This window comes from Rhineura floridana, chromosome 8, assembly GCF_030035675.1.
Source record: "Rhineura floridana isolate rRhiFlo1 chromosome 8, rRhiFlo1.hap2, whole genome shotgun sequence".
NCBI lineage: Eukaryota > Metazoa > Chordata > Lepidosauria > Squamata > Rhineuridae > Rhineura > Rhineura floridana.
The window spans coordinates 108895381-108915492 of record NC_084487.1 but is presented as its reverse complement, the minus strand read 5'-3'; the positions used below and the strand labels follow the sequence as shown (position 1 = coordinate 108915492).

General features: G+C 41.5%; 1 protein-coding gene across 1 annotated transcript in view; it reads right to left on the bottom strand.

The window, feature by feature from the left end:
• The window catches only part of LAMB1 (laminin subunit beta 1), an 87942-nt gene that overhangs the window by 43219 nt on the left and 24611 nt on the right, over positions 1–20112 (bottom strand). The window contains exons 7-18 of the mRNA XM_061640349.1: positions 20014–20077; positions 13946–14148; positions 13207–13327; positions 10354–10542; positions 9645–9824; positions 8340–8452; positions 7300–7379; positions 4886–5021; positions 3480–3638; positions 1981–2108; positions 1675–1795; positions 918–1122 (exon numbers count right to left, since the gene is read on the bottom strand). Coding sequence (XP_061496333.1) covers positions 918–1122; positions 1675–1795; positions 1981–2108; positions 3480–3638; positions 4886–5021; positions 7300–7379; positions 8340–8452; positions 9645–9824; positions 10354–10542; positions 13207–13327; positions 13946–14148; positions 20014–20077 — 1699 coding nt within the window. The remainder of the gene's footprint in view (positions 1–917; positions 1123–1674; positions 1796–1980; positions 2109–3479; positions 3639–4885; positions 5022–7299; positions 7380–8339; positions 8453–9644; positions 9825–10353; positions 10543–13206; positions 13328–13945; positions 14149–20013; positions 20078–20112) is intronic.

Genomic DNA, 20112 nt, shown 5'->3' with positions numbered 1-20112 from the left:
TCCCACAACAACAACAATATCCCACAACAACAACAACAATATCCCACAGGTCCAAGGACAAGTTACAACAATTTAAATTTATTAAAAACTGTTAAAAGAAATGACAGTCACAGGAATTGGGTAGGTCTTAAAAATACCCATCTCAGGTGTCCAAGGCCAAGGTGAAGAGGTGCATCTTCAGCATTCACTGAAAACTGACTATGGGGAGGGAATTCCACAACTTAGTCTACTGACTTAGTCTCTACTGACTGGCAGTAGTTCTCCAGGATTTCAGACACGGTCCTTACCAGCTCCACCTGGAGATGCTGGGGATTGAACTTGGGACCTCACACATGCAAAGCAGATGTTCCACCACTGAGCTGCAGCCCCTTCCTTTCCTCTCCTTCCCTTTATAACCCCTACTCAGCCTCAACCCTCTGGAGCAGAATTTGGGAGCATGCAGGAGCTGCAGGCGGGAGGAGAGGAAGGGGAAATCCTGCTGCACAAGCAGAAATTTGCTCAAATTGCATTGAATGTCACCCATAATTTGTTCTCCAAGCTGATTTATTATTTGGGTTTTAAATGTGCACACGTTTCAATAGATTGCACCTTTGTTCCTTTTCCCTATTCATATCATATAGTTTGTATGTATAAGGTGGGGTCCTGTCTTCTGTCAAAGCGGTTGTTCAGATGTTGAGTTAAACCAGGGATGGGAACCTGTAGCCCTCCAGATGGCATTGGATTGTGACTCCCATCATCCATTGGCCATAATAGCTGAGATGATGGGAGCTAGAGTCCAACAACATCTGGAGGGCCCCACATTCCCCATTTTGGCATTACACCATGGTTTGATGTGTTGTGCCCACCATAATTTCCTCCAAGGTGTCCCCAGTCCCAGTTTTAGATATTGTGCTCTAAAATCAGTTACACCTACTTACCTAATGCTGTTTCATGCAATATGGCTGATATGCTAAAAATTATATTCCTGCAAACATCAGTCATGGGTGTTTTAACAACACTTCTGCTGTTTTCCAGACACCGGTATCTTTGAAAGGTTTCCCAGGCACTGTTAGTCATCACATTATCACCTCTGCCTCCAACTGAGAATATGTCCAGTGATTTACAAAAAGGCATGAGAACAAGCTGTGGATTGATTTTAATATGGCAGTATTACTATTTATCAAGCTCTATAGCCAAATCTTGTATAATATACAGTGCCATCCATTATTATTTAAGGGAAAAACCCTGCATGAGTTTAAAATACCAGATTGTTGATTATTAATATCTTCAGGCTGTTTTGCTTCCCCCCCCCCCGATCCCCTATCAATGCTGCACTGGAGACTACTCCCAAAGCTTCCTTGACATGCATAAATGTCTTAGCAAAAGTTACAGGTGAAAAATAAAGGCACAATCCATCCCTTCTCATGTTCACAGCTTTGTGAATGGAGTGAAAGGGAGTCTGTTCTCCTGCCCCCTTCTGCAGCATGCCACAGACATTGCCACTAAGACTTTCCATGCCCCATAGAGAGGTATCTCCCCATGCAGTCTACTTGTGCTAAGAGCTATGCAGATGGGAGAGGAAAAATCTTGCCCCGAGTCTCTACATCCCAAACATATTTTTATTTAACAATGTAAACATATTTTTACATAAGTTACAAACAATGTAAATTTATTTTTATTTAAGCATGCACTTACAGAATCTATGAGCGTGTATGGATTTTCCACCTCTGTATAGTGAGAGTACTGTGGTAGCTCCAGACGAACCGTGTAATTTAGTCCCTTTTCAAAGCATATTGGATGTGGAAGGACTACATATCTGCATGAACAGGACATAACATTCATGCAGAAAAAAGAACGTTGGAGATAAAGTATATAAAAACAATGGGATATGAAACAACAAATGATTAGATTGAGACTTGATTATGTGGAATCAAACCTTTCCTTCTCCCTCTGCTTCCCAACTCTTCATTGTTCCTTTATTTACCCTATTATTATACCCACCTTGAACCTGGAGGTAAGGATACTTCTTGGTTGTCATCATCAGGGACTGTATTGCCACATCTGCTGCTAGTAGGAATCTTGTTTGGGCGAAATACAGTGATAACAGCTTTCTCCCATTGGTCAGGTAACTAGGAAAATTGATCCACGTTAACATTTTTGTTGCTCAATACTCAAAATTGTTTCCATGGATATGAATGAATTTTGACTGATGCAGGAATTGGGACTGTGTTAGCAAACGTTAGGATGCAATCCCATGCAAACCTACCATGGAGTAAGTCTCAATGCATATAGTGGGACATACTTCTGAGTAAACATTCATGGGATTGTTTCATCTAACAATCATTGCTACCTATAGCAAACAACCACCAGATTTTGTCCCATACAAATAAGGACATTTATATGTTCTTAACAGGTCTCGAAGTTTTGTGCACCTTGGTAAATAGGAGGAGGAACATCTTAGGCTTCTTTTTGGAGAGAGGAAAAAAAATAAAACAAGCTTCCAGCTCTCATAGTTTCTTATATAGATATATATTTATATAAAAGATTCTAGGCTCCAGCACTGAAGATGTTGTTGCTTCTGAGCCCTGCATGATTATGTGTATTTCCCTCATAATATCTTTCCTTAACCATACATCCCAACTACCCTGTTATTTACTCATCATTCTCCTCATGCCAGCAAATTACTACTTGCAAAATATTTTTTAAAAATCCAAATGTTAACAATGTGCAAATGTAGAATGTTCAGGTAACAAACATTCAGTCACTTTCACTACATTTTTCCAGCAGTCCATTGTTAATCATCAGGGCCGGCTCCAGGAATTCCAGGGCCCTTGGGCATCAGCTTGCCCTGGGCCCCAGCGTGTGTGTGAGCGTGTGCGTGCGCACGCACGCCCCCACCTACCTGTCTGCTGTTTTTTACCATTGCCCTTAACGAAGATGGTGGCCACGGTTTCCCTAAGGAGATGATGCTTCCGCCGCCATCTTTGTTGATGGCACGCATGCGTGCTATGCGTGCGCATCTCTGCCATCAACTAAGATGGTGGCAGGGGCTTCAGTACCCTAGGGAAACCACGGCCGCCATCTTCATTAAGGGCAATGGTAAAAGACAGCAGACAGGTAGGTGGGGGGGTGCGGATCACGGAAGGGGAGCGGAGGGGCGGCTGAGGGGTCCCCTGTAGCTCCAGGGGCCATCAGGCCAGTGCCCCACCTGGCCACCCTTTAAAACCGGCCCTGTTAATCATGAACACTTAAGATATTATTATGTCTAATGTAGACTATACACAACTGCTAACACCATATTTATAAACAACAGATTTACTCAGATCTAGACTCAAGTGGTATTCAAGAAGGCACTAGGATAGCTGTGTGCTTTTAAGCCAAAAGGTAAGCACGCCACATCAACCTCCACAGGCAGGTTTTAAAACTTCTTGAAAACACAGAAAACATTGTCATTCAGAAGCAGCACAGGAAAAGAGTATGGGTCTAAGATAGGCATTTACCTGTGGTTCATAGCGAATCAGAACTTCGTACTCCATAGAATATGGAATATTGTCTATGTAGAATTCCAGGTATGCTCCTTCAGGAACTCTTACAAATCCTATTCCAGTCCATGAAGGTATGCGTTCCTGAGAATACTGACGCTCAACTATGCTCACTCCCTGTAGAATAGGAACAGGAATTATTTTATATAATTTTAAGCTGGCACATGTGTCTTCAAAAAATTGTAGGGAAAGACATACTAGTAGGGTTGGCATTACAGGTTACATTGACATTCGTTTCTTCTTGCTTATTCCTATTTGCTGACAAATGCTTTTGTATACATCTTATCCTACACTTACACAGACCATGCCATGGAGACTTGAACATTAAATTATATTGCACAAATCTACTTTTATTTAGTGTAATGAGACCTTAAGTGTAAAATCCACTATTAACCAATTTATCAGGCATAAAATAATTTTAGAGGAAACGGTAACATCAAATGTTCATGAAGTAACTAAAGCCATTCTTCCGCTGTAGCACAGTTCAAACATTTGATGATATGAGAAGTTCATAAAAGGAATGAGCTTCCAAAAGAAGTTCTGAAATCACTTTATTTGAAGAGTTTTGAAAAAAAAAGAGAAATCTACTTGAGGGTGCTTTAAGGCAGGGGTGGGGAACCTGTGGCCTTCCATATGTTGTTGGACTACAACTCCCATCACCCCTGACCATTGGCCATGGTGGCTGGGGCTGATGAGGGGTTGGAGTTCAAAACACATGGAGGGTCACAAGTTCCCCATCCTTGCTTTAAGGTGACATTATCCTGCCTCATGGCAAGAAGCTGAACTTCAAGTTCTATAGAACCATTATTTAGCTTTAATTCCTACCTACATCACTAGGTAGGGATTTACCTATTTATACCATTAATGTTTACCTTCATTCTGTTTAGATCCATCTCTCCACCCCCTGCTTTCTGTCTTTCTCCTCCCCCACTCCACTGCTCCTTCTTTCCCTCCTTCCAAAACGTGGCTTTCTTGGCTGCTGGTATGACCCAGTTGTGGGTTAGAACCTACCAGCTGAAGGCAGTATATTAGATGAACCAGCCTCTAAGCAGACCCTGGCTCTAGCACATGCACTGTATACCTTCTCACTGTAGACCATTAACACATGCACACATTAAGGCCCAGCGTCCAATTCTCTAGTGGACCATTGGCACAACAGTATTTATTTACTTAATTTATTTTTTTTAACATTGTCCTTCTTAAACAGATCACCCAAAGCAGTTCACATTTATTTCAGACTGTTTCTGGTAGATATAAAGCCAATAGGCTAGAAACAAAACAGAATACATGGTAATTAGAAAGGGCATTAGAAAGGAGCCTGTGGCAATTTAATGTTGTGATTGCTTGCTAAGGTTGGTACTCACAGGGCCAAAGATGGCTTCCTCTGCTTCATAGACATAATGATCTAAAGAAATGAAAAAATACCCCGGTTCCACTTCATTGCACTGGCGGCCAATCATATGGGGCCTGCACTGGCACTGACCAGATTCGCTTGAGCAGCTGAAAAAGAGTACATACAAATAGATAACTTTAAAAGAGCTTATAAACATTTTGTCATAGGAATTCTTGCACACCGGTAAATAAGGGTTGAGAATATGACCCCTTAACCGCTGTATCAACACTACAATTAAAAATTAAATTGCTCAGCCCTGCCATTGTTTTTGTTGCATGGACAGACACCCTAGCACAGATGTTTAGATCCAAAAGCAAGTAATTTTTGTGTATATGAGCCAGCTCAAAACTTAGGGGATGGATTAAAAATTATGGTGGAAAAAAATCCCATGGAAAAAACAATCATCATTAAACATTCTTCCTTCCTGTGAAATTTTTATGTCTATCCCAGATAGGTTTGAACAAATCTGGGAAATTTCCTATGGTTGAACAACGACTTCATCCTTTGTTATGCTTCCCTAGTCATTTTCCAGCATTCAAAATCACAAGTTAGGTTGTCAGCCCAGCTGGGCATTCCAGTTGTTGTGTCAAGCCACCATGATCTATGCTGGAGAAAATTGCAATGAGAAACTTTGCAGAATCATTTTACTTTGAATAAGAACCTCCATTCTTCCTAACAGACTGTTATAAAATTAGAAAACAGGATTGTAAAAATAGGCATCTCAATTGCAGTAGTTTTTAAGGAGAATCTTCAGGAAGAATGAGCACATTGTCTTGGGAGAGACAAAAAGGAAAAGTGTATTGGCTTGACATCGGCTAGTAAGAAACACCCACTTTCAGATGGTTTTGCAGTCAGTGCCATTAACACATTCTAAGGGTATGCAGCTTCATGGTTCCACCACACAATTTTAATAGCACTTTTGATAACATCTGATAGCTGCAGAGGGAACAAATAACTAGGGGTGAATTATGGGGTGCAAACATGAGCCTGATTGAATTTGTTTCTTTGTAGAGACAGGCAAATAAGTTCGAAATGCAAGGAAGATGTGTGTTGAGGTAATTTGATTGTGTAATAGGTATCCCAAGTGTAAACTAACTAGCTGAACCAAATTAAGGAAGAACAGATACAGTATATTTCTGAATACCAGTTGCTGGGGAACGGGAGTGGGAGAATGCTACTGCGCTCATGCCTGGCTTGTGGGCTTCCCATAGGCATCTGGTTGGCCAGTGAGGGAAAACAGAATGCTGGACTAGATGGGCTTTTGGTCTGATCCACACCAGCAATTCTTATGTTCTCATGCTGGTCAGTTTAATGTCTCAAGTCTAGTCTTCAGCATTTTTAGAATTGCTTCATGTTTTTTGTATTACATAGTTTCATAAGTTCTATTTATGCTTTCAGATGAGTTCTGCTGAGAGATGGGCAAATCTGTTAATGATGGTTTCTCCACTTCTCATTTTTTCAGTCTTCAGTTCATCATGTTTCCATGTCAGTTTGCAATTTCTTTTTAAATTCCTCACAAAACTTCATGAACATTTATTCCAATATACACATTTTTGTATGCACTGTATTTTTGTTGTGCCTAATATACACAGTTTTGCAAGCAATTTCCCCTGATATAATGCATTTTATGTTAATTTCACTAATATATGCATTTTGCACACTTTCCCCTAAAATAAATATTTTTGTACACATTTTTGGTTGGAGAACTGCATTGCAATACTAGGAGAAGTGTGAATAGCTGTGCTCCAGTTTGCATATTGGTTCAGGAAGTGTAAATTAGGTAGGTTCACATTAAAATGCAAGCCAAACTGAATTTCTCTCCCTAGTTCTAACTCTGTCTGAAACAGGCCCTGATAGCATATTACTTGGCCCCTTAATTTTATTTCAGTATGATCAGATCTTGGTCTCATGCACACTTCCTCCCTGCCCTTCACCACATGTACAAGCGGGATGTCTAGAATGATAATCCAGAGACTATCTAGTCTAGAGAGAATGCTGGGAAGCCTCCTGGCTAGATGGCTTGGCTACCAGCAAGCCACTAGCAGGTTAAATTCAAACATGCTGAAGAGGAGATCCACTGAAATTGATGGGACTTAATTTAGCCATGACTTAAATAGAATCACACTACTCTAAGCGTGACTAAGTTTGGATCCAAGCATTGCCACTCTCATTTGCAAAAGGATGATAAAAATAGTGGTCTACCTTATAGGGCTCTTTTAAGAATTACTGAGCTAACAAGGGTGAAGTGTTGTAAATACTTGAAATTCACTATGTAAACACCAATTATTATTATCATTATTTTTAAAAACCGAGGCAAATTGAAGATGAATGAGATGCTTCTGTAGTGAAAGGAAATATCAAGCAAGTTATTGACTTGAGACTTACTTATTGTTCAGTGACCCTCCTTGATCACAATCACACGGTCGGCAACCATCCATATCATTGCTCAGCCCCCAGTGTTGAGGCTGCAAGGGAAGATTTAGACCATTATTGGTATAATGTGATGTTTTAACCTTAAGCACAGGTCAAACACGAGGTACTGCAAAAAGATGAAAATGCCCAGCAGAGCTGTTTTTCGATGCTTTCTGTTGGTTACTCTCAAGGGCTAAAGATGATCATTAATCAATTATACCACTGAATTCCTTTCATTGTGTTCTCTCAGTATTAATGTACTATCCAAGAGCTCATCCATGTGATAAGCTGGAGATGGGAAAGGAATGCCTTATGGATCTTCCAGGGCCCGTCAACATAGGTAAGGGAGGAGGAGGCTATGCCTTTTTCTTAGACTCTATTCAAATCCCAGCTCAGCTACAAAGCTTAGTGAGTGACCTTGATTTAGTCACATACTCTCACTATAACCTACCTCACAGGGATGTTGTGAGAATAAAGGGCTGAGTGAGGAGAATCATGTATGGAACCCTGAACTCCTTAGAGGAAGGGTGGGGTAAAACTGAAGTAAGTAGTAGTAGTCATTGCTAGGAAGTGGTTAATCAACTCTGATGTCAGAGTGGGACGATGCAGGCAGAAGGGTCACAGCCCCAATCCCTGTTATTGGCTTAATTGTTTGGAATTTACCGAAAGCCAGTGCAACGGGTCAGGCTAGCCCCTTAGGCTCTCCATATGCTGTAACAATATGAGCACCCTGAGACAAGGCAGCTGAAACCTAAGGGGGATGTTGCGAGTCTAACAGTGTGGTGGTCCAAGGCAAACATGTGCAGCTTCTGTGAATTTAAATCCTGTACCATAAAATATTGCTAATGCCCTATAGCCTGTTGCCTGAAGGATTTTGCTGCTGTAAATGAGTTCGATGATTTTGGACCTTTTAAATGAAGCTAAATAGACAAAGGGCACTTTATCTGGAAAGGTGTTTTTTTTTTTACAAAAATAAAAATAAAAGCTCTATTCTTTTAATCAAGACAACTTACCAGACATTGATCACAGCGCCTTCCTGTAACAAGACGTTTACAATAGCAGCTTCCTGTCTCAAAGTCACAAGGATTCCCTCCAGGAATTGTGCCCAAAGGGTTACATTCACAAGCTACATAAGGAAGTACAAGTAAATAAATCAGGCGATAGTTGTTTTAGTTATAAATTTGCACAGCATTTAATACAAATATTTACCTCAACACTATCCCTTAATTTTCATTGTGGACTTACTGACAAATTGCCTCTCTCTCTCTCTCTCTCTCTCTCTCTCTCTCTCTCTCTCTCTCTCTCTCTCACACACACACACACACACACACACACACACACACACACACACACACACACCACCCGATCCATAAGTGAAGCCAAGAAGACAGCTGGAGTTCCTGTAGACCAAAGGTCACACTGAATAATACAAAAAACTTGCAATCAGCACTAACTTGCAATCAGTGATAAACATGGTATGAACAACAAAACAAAAGCTGTAACACAGATGTCTGTACAATAAATAATCCTGCAGTGAGAAATGTGGTAGAGGTAGGATCTAAGGATCAGGGCTATCTCCCAAGCATAGCAAGACTGGGCGTTTGTCAGGGCCCCATGACCAGAAGAGGGATCCACTGCCCTAACAGTGCTAACCATTTCCACTTTGCACAGAGTATTTAGTCTGACTGGATACAGCCTAAGAGAATTCTTAGTCTGCATGCTCCACCTTGCCTTGCTTAGGGCACGCACTGGGTGGGCTCTCAAGGTCCTGGAGCCAACATTGCTAAGAAATCACTGAAAACGACATTTTAAGTAAATATGAACCAGCCAAAAGCTAAGTACAAGTAGTCCAATATATTCAAGGTGATTAACTTAAATTTAGTACATTCTTACTGGCCCCCCACCACCTGAATGCTCAAGTGCTTGGAAGCCATCCCAGTGCCTTTGCACTCATTGGCCAGAACACTGAAAGGTGCTGGCTTTTTCCCCTTTTGTAAGCAAGGAACAGGGTGAGAGACTTCCTTTGCTTGGAAAACAAAAACAATGAAAACACAAAACAACCCTCCCATGCACCCCTGAACTATAATTGAACACTCAGAAAAGGAGGCTAGAATATGGTCTCATCCAAGCTAAACAATGCAAGATATTATGAATTTACATCATCCTGACCGTAAAAGATATACAATGAGAGGGTGGGAAATGTATTTACATAGGAAAATTATGGACTGGTAGGTCTAAAATTAACAAAATCTATGAAGTGCAGAATTAGCAATACTCTTCTTGCTCAAATCTACAGTGGTATCATTTGCTTTACTTACACTGACAACCAAGAGGATTATCCGAACTTAATCCATAGAACCCTTCTTTGCAGAAATCACAACTTTCCCCTTCCACATATAATTTACAACGGCATTGTCCAGCAATAAGACCAGCTGAGAAGTCAGTGTAGCGATCACATATTCCACCATTCTGGGAGCCAGCTGGATCACAGTTACATGCTAAAAGAAACAGCAGCTCTTTAATGTGTAATCATAGCTACTGTACAGAAAGCATACAACCAAATTCATTTTCCAAAATTCTATCAACAAAATGGCCCACTATCTAAAGCCATTGCACCCTACCAAATGGTAACTCACTTTCCCATTTATCCAAAACTTAAACATTTTGATGGCAGAGCATTTCCCACTCCACTTTGAATACAGGAGATTCTACTGTTATGAAAAAGTACATAGGATTGTATTCATCTAAGTCATGCTCAGACTAGACCCATTGAAATAAATGGACTTAGGTTAGCTATGCCTATTGATTTCACTAGGTCTATTCTGAGTATGACTTAGTCAAATACAACCCACTGTGTTTCTAGAATATGCAGTGAGTCTTCCATCTGTACATTTTTAGGACAAAAAAGAACAGCTAAGTCATGTTCATTATTTCAAAATCACATTCACATATTAAATGACAGCAGGCTTCTCATTGATTATAACAGGCTATCAAATGCAGTTTCCCTTTAAAAGATGATGTACTTACGCTCACAAATGTTGGGATCCCGAATATCTCTCTCTGGATGCTGGAAGTAGAAGGGTTTACACTGCTCACAGTTACGCCCCACCGTGTTATGCTGACAATCATCACACACCCCACCGCTCGTATTTCCAGTTGCAATGTACACAGCCATATCAAAATGGCACTGTGCAGAATGCTCATTGCAATTGCACTCTAGGATAAAGAAACAAATACTGATCTGCTTTTAAAAGTACAATTTCCATTAAATAGCTTCATTAATTTATTTAAAACTACAACTCCCATCAGCCCAGCCAGCATGGCCAGTGGTCAGGAATTATGGGAACTGTAGTCCAGCACCATGTGGAGACCCAAAGGTTGGGAAAGGCTGGACTAGATCTTTGTTCGTTTAAATGAAAACAATTCAAAATGCAGGCTGTATCTGAGTATTGGTTGTGTCTAGACCTGGATCTTCTTGAGATTCCCCCAGATCCTTCCTGCTTATTTTTTCCCCCTTCACTTAGATTTTCTCGCCTACAATGGATTGGGAGTTTGGGAACTTAAATAGCTGATCACCAAAATTATAAGAAGCAGAAGTATGAAAAACATTCATAATTATACTATGAACTTCCACTACTTTGGAATCTGACACATTATAGGATAGTTTGGAGACAGTAGCACCAATATGGGAAGAGCACTGTTCAGATATTTGTCTGAACACACTCTATTTGGCAGAAGGTCAAAAGCAGTAATGTGTTTACTAACAGTATGCATATAGACTTTGCCTGTGTGATCACAGATCCTTTCTATTCAAGGGTCCACAACTGCCTGGACAGAGCCTATGTGCCTTGGCTCTTCCAAACCTTCTGCCAAATGCATGTACTGAGTAGGTGGCAGCAAGCAGACACAATCCAATTCCCCACAGTAAGCACATTCAGAGAAACGTCTGATCAGGGCTTAAATTTGCCACATTTTTCAATGATAAGAAATACCCTCAAGTTTTGAAAGGTGCTCTTTGAGTTAAAGGGGGATTCATTAGTCTTTCTTTCTGAGATGGATGGTTGAGAGTCCCCAAGCAGGAGGAACAGATTAAATTCATTACATTTCATAGTGACTGGGGTGCCTTATGGGTTTGGGTGTGGGGTTTTTTGCCTTTAAGATAATATTAAACACACATGGGATTAGCATATTTCACTGCATGGCGGTGGTTCGGCTCCGACTTGGAGGGTCGGCTCCAGAAGGTGGTGCTTGGGGACCATTGCTAGGCACCCTGGATTCTCCAGTATGGGGTTCCACAGGGGTCAGTTCTGTCCCCCATGCTGTTCAACATCTACATGAAACTGTTGGGTGCCGTCATCCGGAGCTCTGGAGTGCATTGCCATCAGTATGCTGATGACATGCAGCTCTATTTCTCCTTTTCACCTTCTTCAGGTGAGGCTGTCAATGTGCTGAACCAGTGTCTGGCTGCGACAATAAACTGAGGCTCAATCCAGACAAGACTGAGATGCTGTTAGTGGGTGGTTCTTCTGACTGGTTGGTGGATGTCCAATATGTCCTTGATGGGGTTGCACGCCCCCGAAGGAGCAGGTTCATAGCTTGGGGGTTCTCCTAGAACCATCTCTGTCACTTGAGGCTCAGGTAGCTTTGGTGGCACGGAGTGCCTTCTACCAACTTCGGTTGGTGGCCCAGCTACACCCCTATCTGAACAGGGATAACCTGGCTTCAGTTGTCCATGCTCTGGTAACCTCCAAGTTAGATTACTGCAATGCGCTCTATGTGGGGCTGCCTTTGAAGATGGTTCAGAAACTGCAGCTTGTGCAAAATGCAGTGGCCAGATTGGTAACAGGGACCAGACAGTTCGAACATATAAAACCGATTCTGGCCCGCTTGCATTGGCTGCCTATATGTTTCCGAGCTCGATTCAAGGTGCTGGTTTTAACCTATAAGGCCTTACACGGCTTAGGACCAGAATACCTGATGGAACGCCTCTCCCGACATGAACCCACCCGTACACTATGCTCAACATCCAAGGCCCTCCTCCGGGTGCCTCCTCCAGGGGAAGCTGGGAGTCTGGCAACAAGGGAGAGGGCCTTCCCAGTGGTGGCCCCCAAATTATGGAATGATCTCTGTTATGAGATGCACCTGGCGCCAACACTGTTATCTTTTCAGCTCCAGGACAAGACTTCCCTCTTCTCCCATGCATTTTAGCATGGGGTTTTAAATTGCTTTTTAAAAATGTGTTTTTAAATTTGTATATTTGTTTTTAATGTTTTTAATTGTTGTAAACTGCCCAGAGAGCTTCGGCTATGGGGCGGTATACAAATGCAATAAATAAATAAATAAATAATTTCTAAACAAGCACACTGCATCGTGGTCACAATGCAGAAGGCACTTTTAAAACCACACAAGGATTTGTGAAAGCCCCAAAGCAACCCCACTACTTGAAATGTCTTGTGGAGCCAGTATTTGAAGTCTTCAGTACTGCCACCCTAATGTTGTTCAGGGATACTACAAACCTCAAAGTCCTATATGAAGAGTATCTCCTGTGTACTTTAAATTTGCATTGCAAACTACCCTGAATTTCAAAGCAGCTTACAGTGCAGAATTTGGGGGTGGGGGGAGAGAATGATACTGTTCAAAAAAATATAAGCTGCACAGCCATTTCTATTGCAAATCTTTACATCTCCAAGGTTTACAATTTCCATCTTATGTTTTCTGTACTACAAAATTACGATTGTGACTGAAGATTTTTAGGAAAATCAGTTAAAATTGCCTTATCTATGTCATTTATAAGCAAAGGAGCACAGCTTCTCATGAAAGGCTCATCAGACACAAGTATCATAGATTTTACAAAGCATAATTTTATTTTGTTACACCTACTTTTGCATGCATTGCTGTTGCGACCTTCAGCAGGTTGCCATGGTAAATCATGGTAAAAGTCTAAGCATTGTTCACAGTTTAAGCCCTTGGTGTTGTGCCGACACATGCAGTGACCATGGACCTTTAATTTAAAAAAGAGAGATTGAAACACGTGTAGAGGCAGAATATATTAAAAACAAAAGCAAAATTCATTTCCTCCAATTGACTAAGCGTTCATATCTAGAAACATGAGCCTTTGATCTCTAAGAGAAAGGCACTTTTCAATTTCTAGGGTCTTTTCTTCATCCAGAGGATTGGAAGCAATGGAATAGGAAGAATTATTTCTCTTTGATTGGGAAGGTAATATACAGCCAGTTGACTACAAGGGAAACAGAGGCTCCTTCCTCAACTGTCTGTATATGCTGCCCAGAACAGGAATATCCATGTTTTAGAACTGTTTTACAGTATATCCAAGTTTTTTAGTACGTGGGACAGGGTGGTGCTAAATCTCCCCCAATCAATGGCTTTAAAAATAGCATCTACTCTATACATGATTGTGGCAGATTGCTGATGTGTCATCTACTTTGACCAGCGATATTAATTTTAAGTTCATATAAAATCTAGTTTTGCTACCTTTGTTTATGCTGGTAGTTTCCGAAAGAGACTGTTAATAAAAGGAAACTTCTTAAGAGTATGAGTGGCAGAACTGCAACCAGATTGACTTTAACATTTTTGTCATGAAAGAAATATAAATATTTACCATTCCTTCCACCTCTTCATCATATCCATGCACCGGTGCACACTCACTGGCATGCCCATAGCAGAAGCAATTCCCACGGACCACCATGTCATAAATGGCATAATAATACTTTTCTCTTATTTCCATTCTAGAATCCAGAAGGTTATCTCCCAGCGTGTGCAGTTTGGTAAATTTGATTCTTAAATTTGTGATCTTTAACATATCTGGTAGGGCAAAAAAATTAAATTAGCCAAATTTAATCAAATAAAGTAATATAACATCTACTTGTGTCTATCCTGGTAAGGTATATCGGCAACCATGATGATATCTAATGACTTGCCTGACTTAGGGAGTAATCCAAACCCAAGATCCAAAGGGATGGGCGGAGTCTGCAACAGACTCAGCCAGGGCTTTGCCAGATGAAGTCGACACAAATCCTCCATCCCAGCTCAGCCTAGGCAGAGCCAACTCAGCTGGGGGTAGCTGAAACCAGCAGAACAGATGGCAGGGTAAGTCCCCAAAAAGGGCTGTTCTAAGGGAGTGGTGGGGCATAGGGCAGATGGGACAGAGCAAGAGTAGATTTAACCCTGCTCCAAACTCCATTCAGCTCAGTCACGTGTCTTAGCAACCCAGAGGAAGATGCACTGGCAAAAAGGGTGTTATAAATCAAACTTTATTTTAACATTTGTTTTCCCTCTGCTAATAAGGAAGGCCGGCCTGTAGCCAGCCTTCCTTCTTAGGTGAGCCAGCCATATTTCTAGGTTAGGCATTTTTTGGGGGGGGCGAGGTGCATAGCACTGGCCAATTCTCTCCCCAGCTAACTGGTGGAGAGAATGCGACGGCCAGGCCAGGGCCACTCCTCCTCCATGAAGACAATATGCTACCTTGAATGAATGAATTTTAATCTGCTGAATTGTCTCACCCTGTTTTAAGATATCCCCAGAATACTGGACTTCAAAGTTTGACTTTGCCTATCACTACATTCCTCTTTCACCTGTGGGCTGTCTCCATGTTCTGATTCTTCATGAACTGAACTACTTTGGTAATGACAGTGAGCTCCTGAGCTTGGCTTTGATGCTGGATTAGGTATTGGAGGTTTAGATTCCACCTGTAAAACAAATGTGTCCATACTACAAGTTTGGGAAGGGTAGAGAGAAAATAAATACTATAGGGTGTGTTTATTAACTCCTCTTTGAGAGTTCCTCCTTCTACTCTTGTTCCTTTTAGATTTTCCTTCCTGTTGGACAATCAAGGGAAAACTTTTTACCTGCTTGCTATATAAAGGACTAAGTAAGTAATTGGAAACTAATTGTGGAAAGCAATTGGATTTTTTTTTTACTAGTTGCTGGGTTGATTTTTCTGCCCAGAAACCTAGAAATTGCCTCATGCTGATCTGCACACATTGGGAAACATCAGAAATTAGGCATGAGTTACAACCTCAGTGGCCGGCCAGCCAGCCAGCTAACTGTAGCGTGCACAGCAGTGCTTCTATTTGTCTAAGGCTGTTTTCATCCTTTGTCATAAGAAAAAGAAGAAAAAATAACCACTATGATAGTGAATATAGTGAGTGATTTTAAAGAGTAAAGGGTAAATGTAGATTTCCCCCCAGATCGTTTTGTTATCTCTTTATTTCAACTTTTAGCAATATCCACCCAGTCCTACCCTACTCATCATAATAACTGCAGAATGAACAAACTTTTCTTACTGCAGGCAAACAAATGTGCTTCTTTATTGCTGCCTGGGTAAAGAACACAACTGAAACTGAAAAGCAAACAAAGGAAAGTCCAAGGCATGGAGTCTAACCCTAGCCTATAATATTTCTAAAAGTTCTAATTAACTCTTGAAGGGTCATGTTACTACAGGCTGTTTTTTTTCAGGATCATGAAAAATCCACCCTCTGTCAAGGTGAACAGACTTGAGTAAACAGACTTGGGGGCTCTTCCAGATGATGCTTTCGTTTTGCACTTGGCCTGCTTTATTCACTGAATTTTCCAGTGTCCTGTTCTTAAATTGGTCCTGTTTTTAAAACAAGCTGTCATTTTTCAGGCTGTCATTGTGTCATGTCACAAATTAAAAAGACAATTTTAAAAAACTGGGGAGGGCAAGCACAGCTCATGGGGGTGCATCCATTTACCCCCACCCTGGCTACAGGGCTGCCAGGCTCACGCCTGCACAGCTGGCAATACCTCCACTCCTGAATGGAGTTTGGAATTGGGGTAAGTCACACCAGCATAATTGACTCTGGTGTAAATTACACAGACTTCCTATAGCTTGGATTGCTCTGTTCCTTTATATTATGTGGAGTCTCAGACCATACAGCCTGCCCCACTAAAATAAACATTAAAACTGAAACATCTGCATTTAGGCCCAGTTCACATGTAATGCTAAGTCATCCTATAGCTTAGTGTGAACAAGTAGGTTCCTGGAGTATCGGCAGTGCAGCCACTGCGCTCCTCCCCACATCCTGCTGCTGCTGCAGCACTACCTGGGGCTAAGCTGAACTCTGGTTTATCTGAAGTGAGGGAAAGCATAAACCTGGGTTCAGACATAATGCTAAGCCAAACCATAGCTTATTCTGGGTAGCACAGCAGCAGCAGGACTGGAGAGGAGAACAGTGGCTGTGATCTTTGCTCCAAGAATCTGCATGTTTGCTCATTTGCACTAAGAATGGTTTCCAGGTCATGGAAATGGACTGCCTTTAAGTTGATTCCGACTTATGGTGAGCCTATGAATCGGGCTTTCATGGTAAGCGGTATTCATAGGTGGTTTACCATTGCCTTCCTCTGAGGCTGAGAGGCAGTGACTGGCCCAAGGTCACCCAGTGAGCTTCATGGCTGTGTGGGGATTCAAACCCTGATTTCCCAGGTTGTAGTCCACACTCTAACCCAGCGATTCCCAATGTGGGTGGTAGCACCCCCCTGGGGGGTGTTACAGCCTTTCAGGGGGCGTTGGCATGACTACAAACTTTAGGGGGGCGTTTGGGTTCATTAGGGGGCGTTGATATTTGGCAGTCTGATGCCACAGTTGAAGCATTTAAGTTTAATTTTATTTAATACACAAATCATTAATTTTTAAACTTTTTTGTCTCCAGTTAGAATGTATTTAATAGTCTCAATTCATGGAAATAACACTATAAATAGTGTGTGCTCTTTAGTAAAGAAATTCTGAATAGCGGCCAGTGTCATATCAAGGAATGGGGATATTAGCCACGCCCTGGCATTAGGTAATGTTCCGATGCTGTCTTGAGGGATGTTGGAACCAATCACGAGAGAGTGTTTGATAAGCTGGGTGTATTGGTGGAGGGCGCATTCTTCCAATGGATGAGTGCTGTGTGCAAACAGGTGATGCAGACAGTCAGTTATTCGCTGGTTTTCTTCAGGAATGGGACACACTCGCTACCCGTTGTTTCTGTGATGTTTAAATGAACTTGTTTAACGAAACAATGCTGGTAAACTGAATGAGTTTGTTGTTAAGTAACACAGTGTATTCTTTGTGTTTGGATATTGTTAGTCGTGGTGACTTAAGACTATTACTATCCAAGTATACTCCAGATATTGTGAAGTTAGCCAAAACTCATCAAGCTCAAGGATCACACTAGTATTTTATAATAAATCTCATTTTATTTACTTTTCTATAACTATGTATGTATATTAATAAATCATACTAAGAATTCAATGTGCAATCTAAGTGCAATAAAAAGGCATGATAAAAATGATCAGTAATAATAATTGAAAATACCTTTTATGCATTACTCATATTTTAAGGGAAGAATAGGAAGCATTGGCATATACTTAATCTGAGGGGGACGTTGGGCACAAAAAGATTTTGCAAAGGGGCGTTGGGTCGAAAAAGGTTGGGTAACGCTGCTCTAACCACTATGCCATACTGGCTCTCTTTCCAGGTCATAGAAAAATGTGAAAAGCAGAGAAAGAAAGGCAGCTATTCTCCTTGCTCCTGAAAGTATTACATTCCCTCAGGCAACAGCAGAAGGAAGAAGAGAAGGGATACAGGATCACCTGCTGGGAAGTCAGGCTCAACTGTCACCCAGAAGCAGACATTCCATCAGGTGTAAGCAAAGAGGGGAAGAGAAGGTATTCAAGGATGCTCCACTGATGCAGTTTAGACACCAGCAACTGCTGGGCGCCTCTTCTCATTGAACTGTTTCCATCTTGACTGATCATTAGAAGACCTTGTAACTAAGAACTGGTACCTGAGTTTGCTTATTTCCTCCCCCCACCATCCTATTCCATTTTCCTTTTGTTTTGTGTCATTTAGATTGTAAACAGGGACTGTCTTCTTTTTATTGATATATAGAAACTGTCCTATGGGGTTAAAATTCTTCAAATAAAAATGCATATATACAAACATACATACATACATACTTCAGCAAGAACCTTGCGTGAATATATGTTTAGGCACAGTAAGATTAAAGGTAAAGGTAAAGGTGTCCCCGCACTTGTAGTGCGAGTCGTTTCCAACTCTTAGGGTGATGTCTTGCGACATTTACTAGGCAGACTGTATATATGGGGTGGGATTGCCAGTTCCTTTCCTGGCCTTTCTTTACCCCCCAGCATATGCCGGGTACTCATTTTACCGACCACGGATGGATGGAAGGCTGAGTGGACCTCGACCCCTTTTACTGAATAATCGACTTCCTCCTTCCGTTGGAATCGAACTCCGGCCGTGAGCAGAGCTTTCGGCTGTGTTACCACTGCTTACCACTCTGCGCCACAGAGGATATAAGATTAAGCACTCTAAATTTATATAAATATTATTATTAAATAACTATTTTTTCATGTTAAATTAATTTTATTACATGTATATCCTGCCTTTCTTCATCATGGATATCAAAGCAGTCTAAGTATGGTTCTTAGGCAGTCTTCCATCCAGTCACTGAGCAGACCCAGACCTACTTAGCTTTTGCAAAGTTGCTGCATCGTGCCCTTTAAAATCATGCCCTGGTCCATCTTGATTTTAATCACCCTGAGGTTCTGGGATAGGGAAGGAAATGCACTCAAATAAATAAATAAATTTAAATGAATGGAGATTGTTCAGTAGCAAGTTCCTTGGAAATGTCACTCATTAGTAGTACATGCTAAAATGAAGCTGGAAGATATACAGTAGGGCCCCACTCATACGGCAAGTTAGGTTCCAGACCCCTGTCGAAAAGCTAAAACCGCCAAAAAGCAGATCAGCTGTAGCACGGGAGTCTGGAACCTAACCTGCTGATCGCGCCAGAGGAGGAGAAGATCAGCTGTAGTGTGCTACAGCTGATCTTCTCCTCATCCGGTGGAATCAGGTGTAGAATGGGGGTCTGATCACCCCAGAGGAGGAAAAAATCAGCTGTAGCGCAATACAGCTGATCTTCCCCTCCTCCGGCGAGATCAGCTGGAGTGTGGGGAGCTCCAGCCCCTGCTCCAGCTGATCGCCCCGCTGGACCTGTATTAGCGGAATGCCGAAAAGCGGGGAGCCAAGAGGCGGGGCCCTACTGTATGGCTGAAAAATGGATTTAACCACACTTAGCTCTAATGAGCTATTAAAAACTTCAATACATTCATCTGCACTGTTGTTCATGATGGATACTTGAGGACGTTTCAGCACCTTCTCGTCAGCTTGTAAGCATGAATGTTTAAGAGCTCATTTGATCCCAGTGGGCTGTTAATGAACATTCTTCAGCACTCAAGTCTGCAATCAAATAATTTCCGAGTTCACATGAAGTCCAGCTGAAACCACCTCTGCGTTGAAGTGTTGAAATAAACTGGCTCCAGCAAGCCAGTACATGGATGCAACTTTTCCCATTTTCTGTTACAACAACTTGTACTTTTTAACTTGCAAGAGTAAGAAGTTGTGCAATTCTGCAGGTAATGTTAAAACATGAACCTGCAAAGACCTACGCTCTGCCAGCTCAGTCACAGAATTATTGAATAACCCTGAACAGGTAACTGTTTTTCAACCTTATTTCTTTCTCTGTGACAATAGATTAGCACTTTACCCCACAAGTGACATATGAGGTAATTATTGGAAAGCATTTTGTGCAGTTAGTGCAATTCTAAAGAATGTAAAGGAAGATAAAAGGCCTGCATACATACTTTGTATCCTTGGGCTATATGGGTCCTCTATTCTAAAAGCAGGATCCAGAGCACGATAAATTACCTGAAACAAACATGGGGATTCATCAGTATCACAAA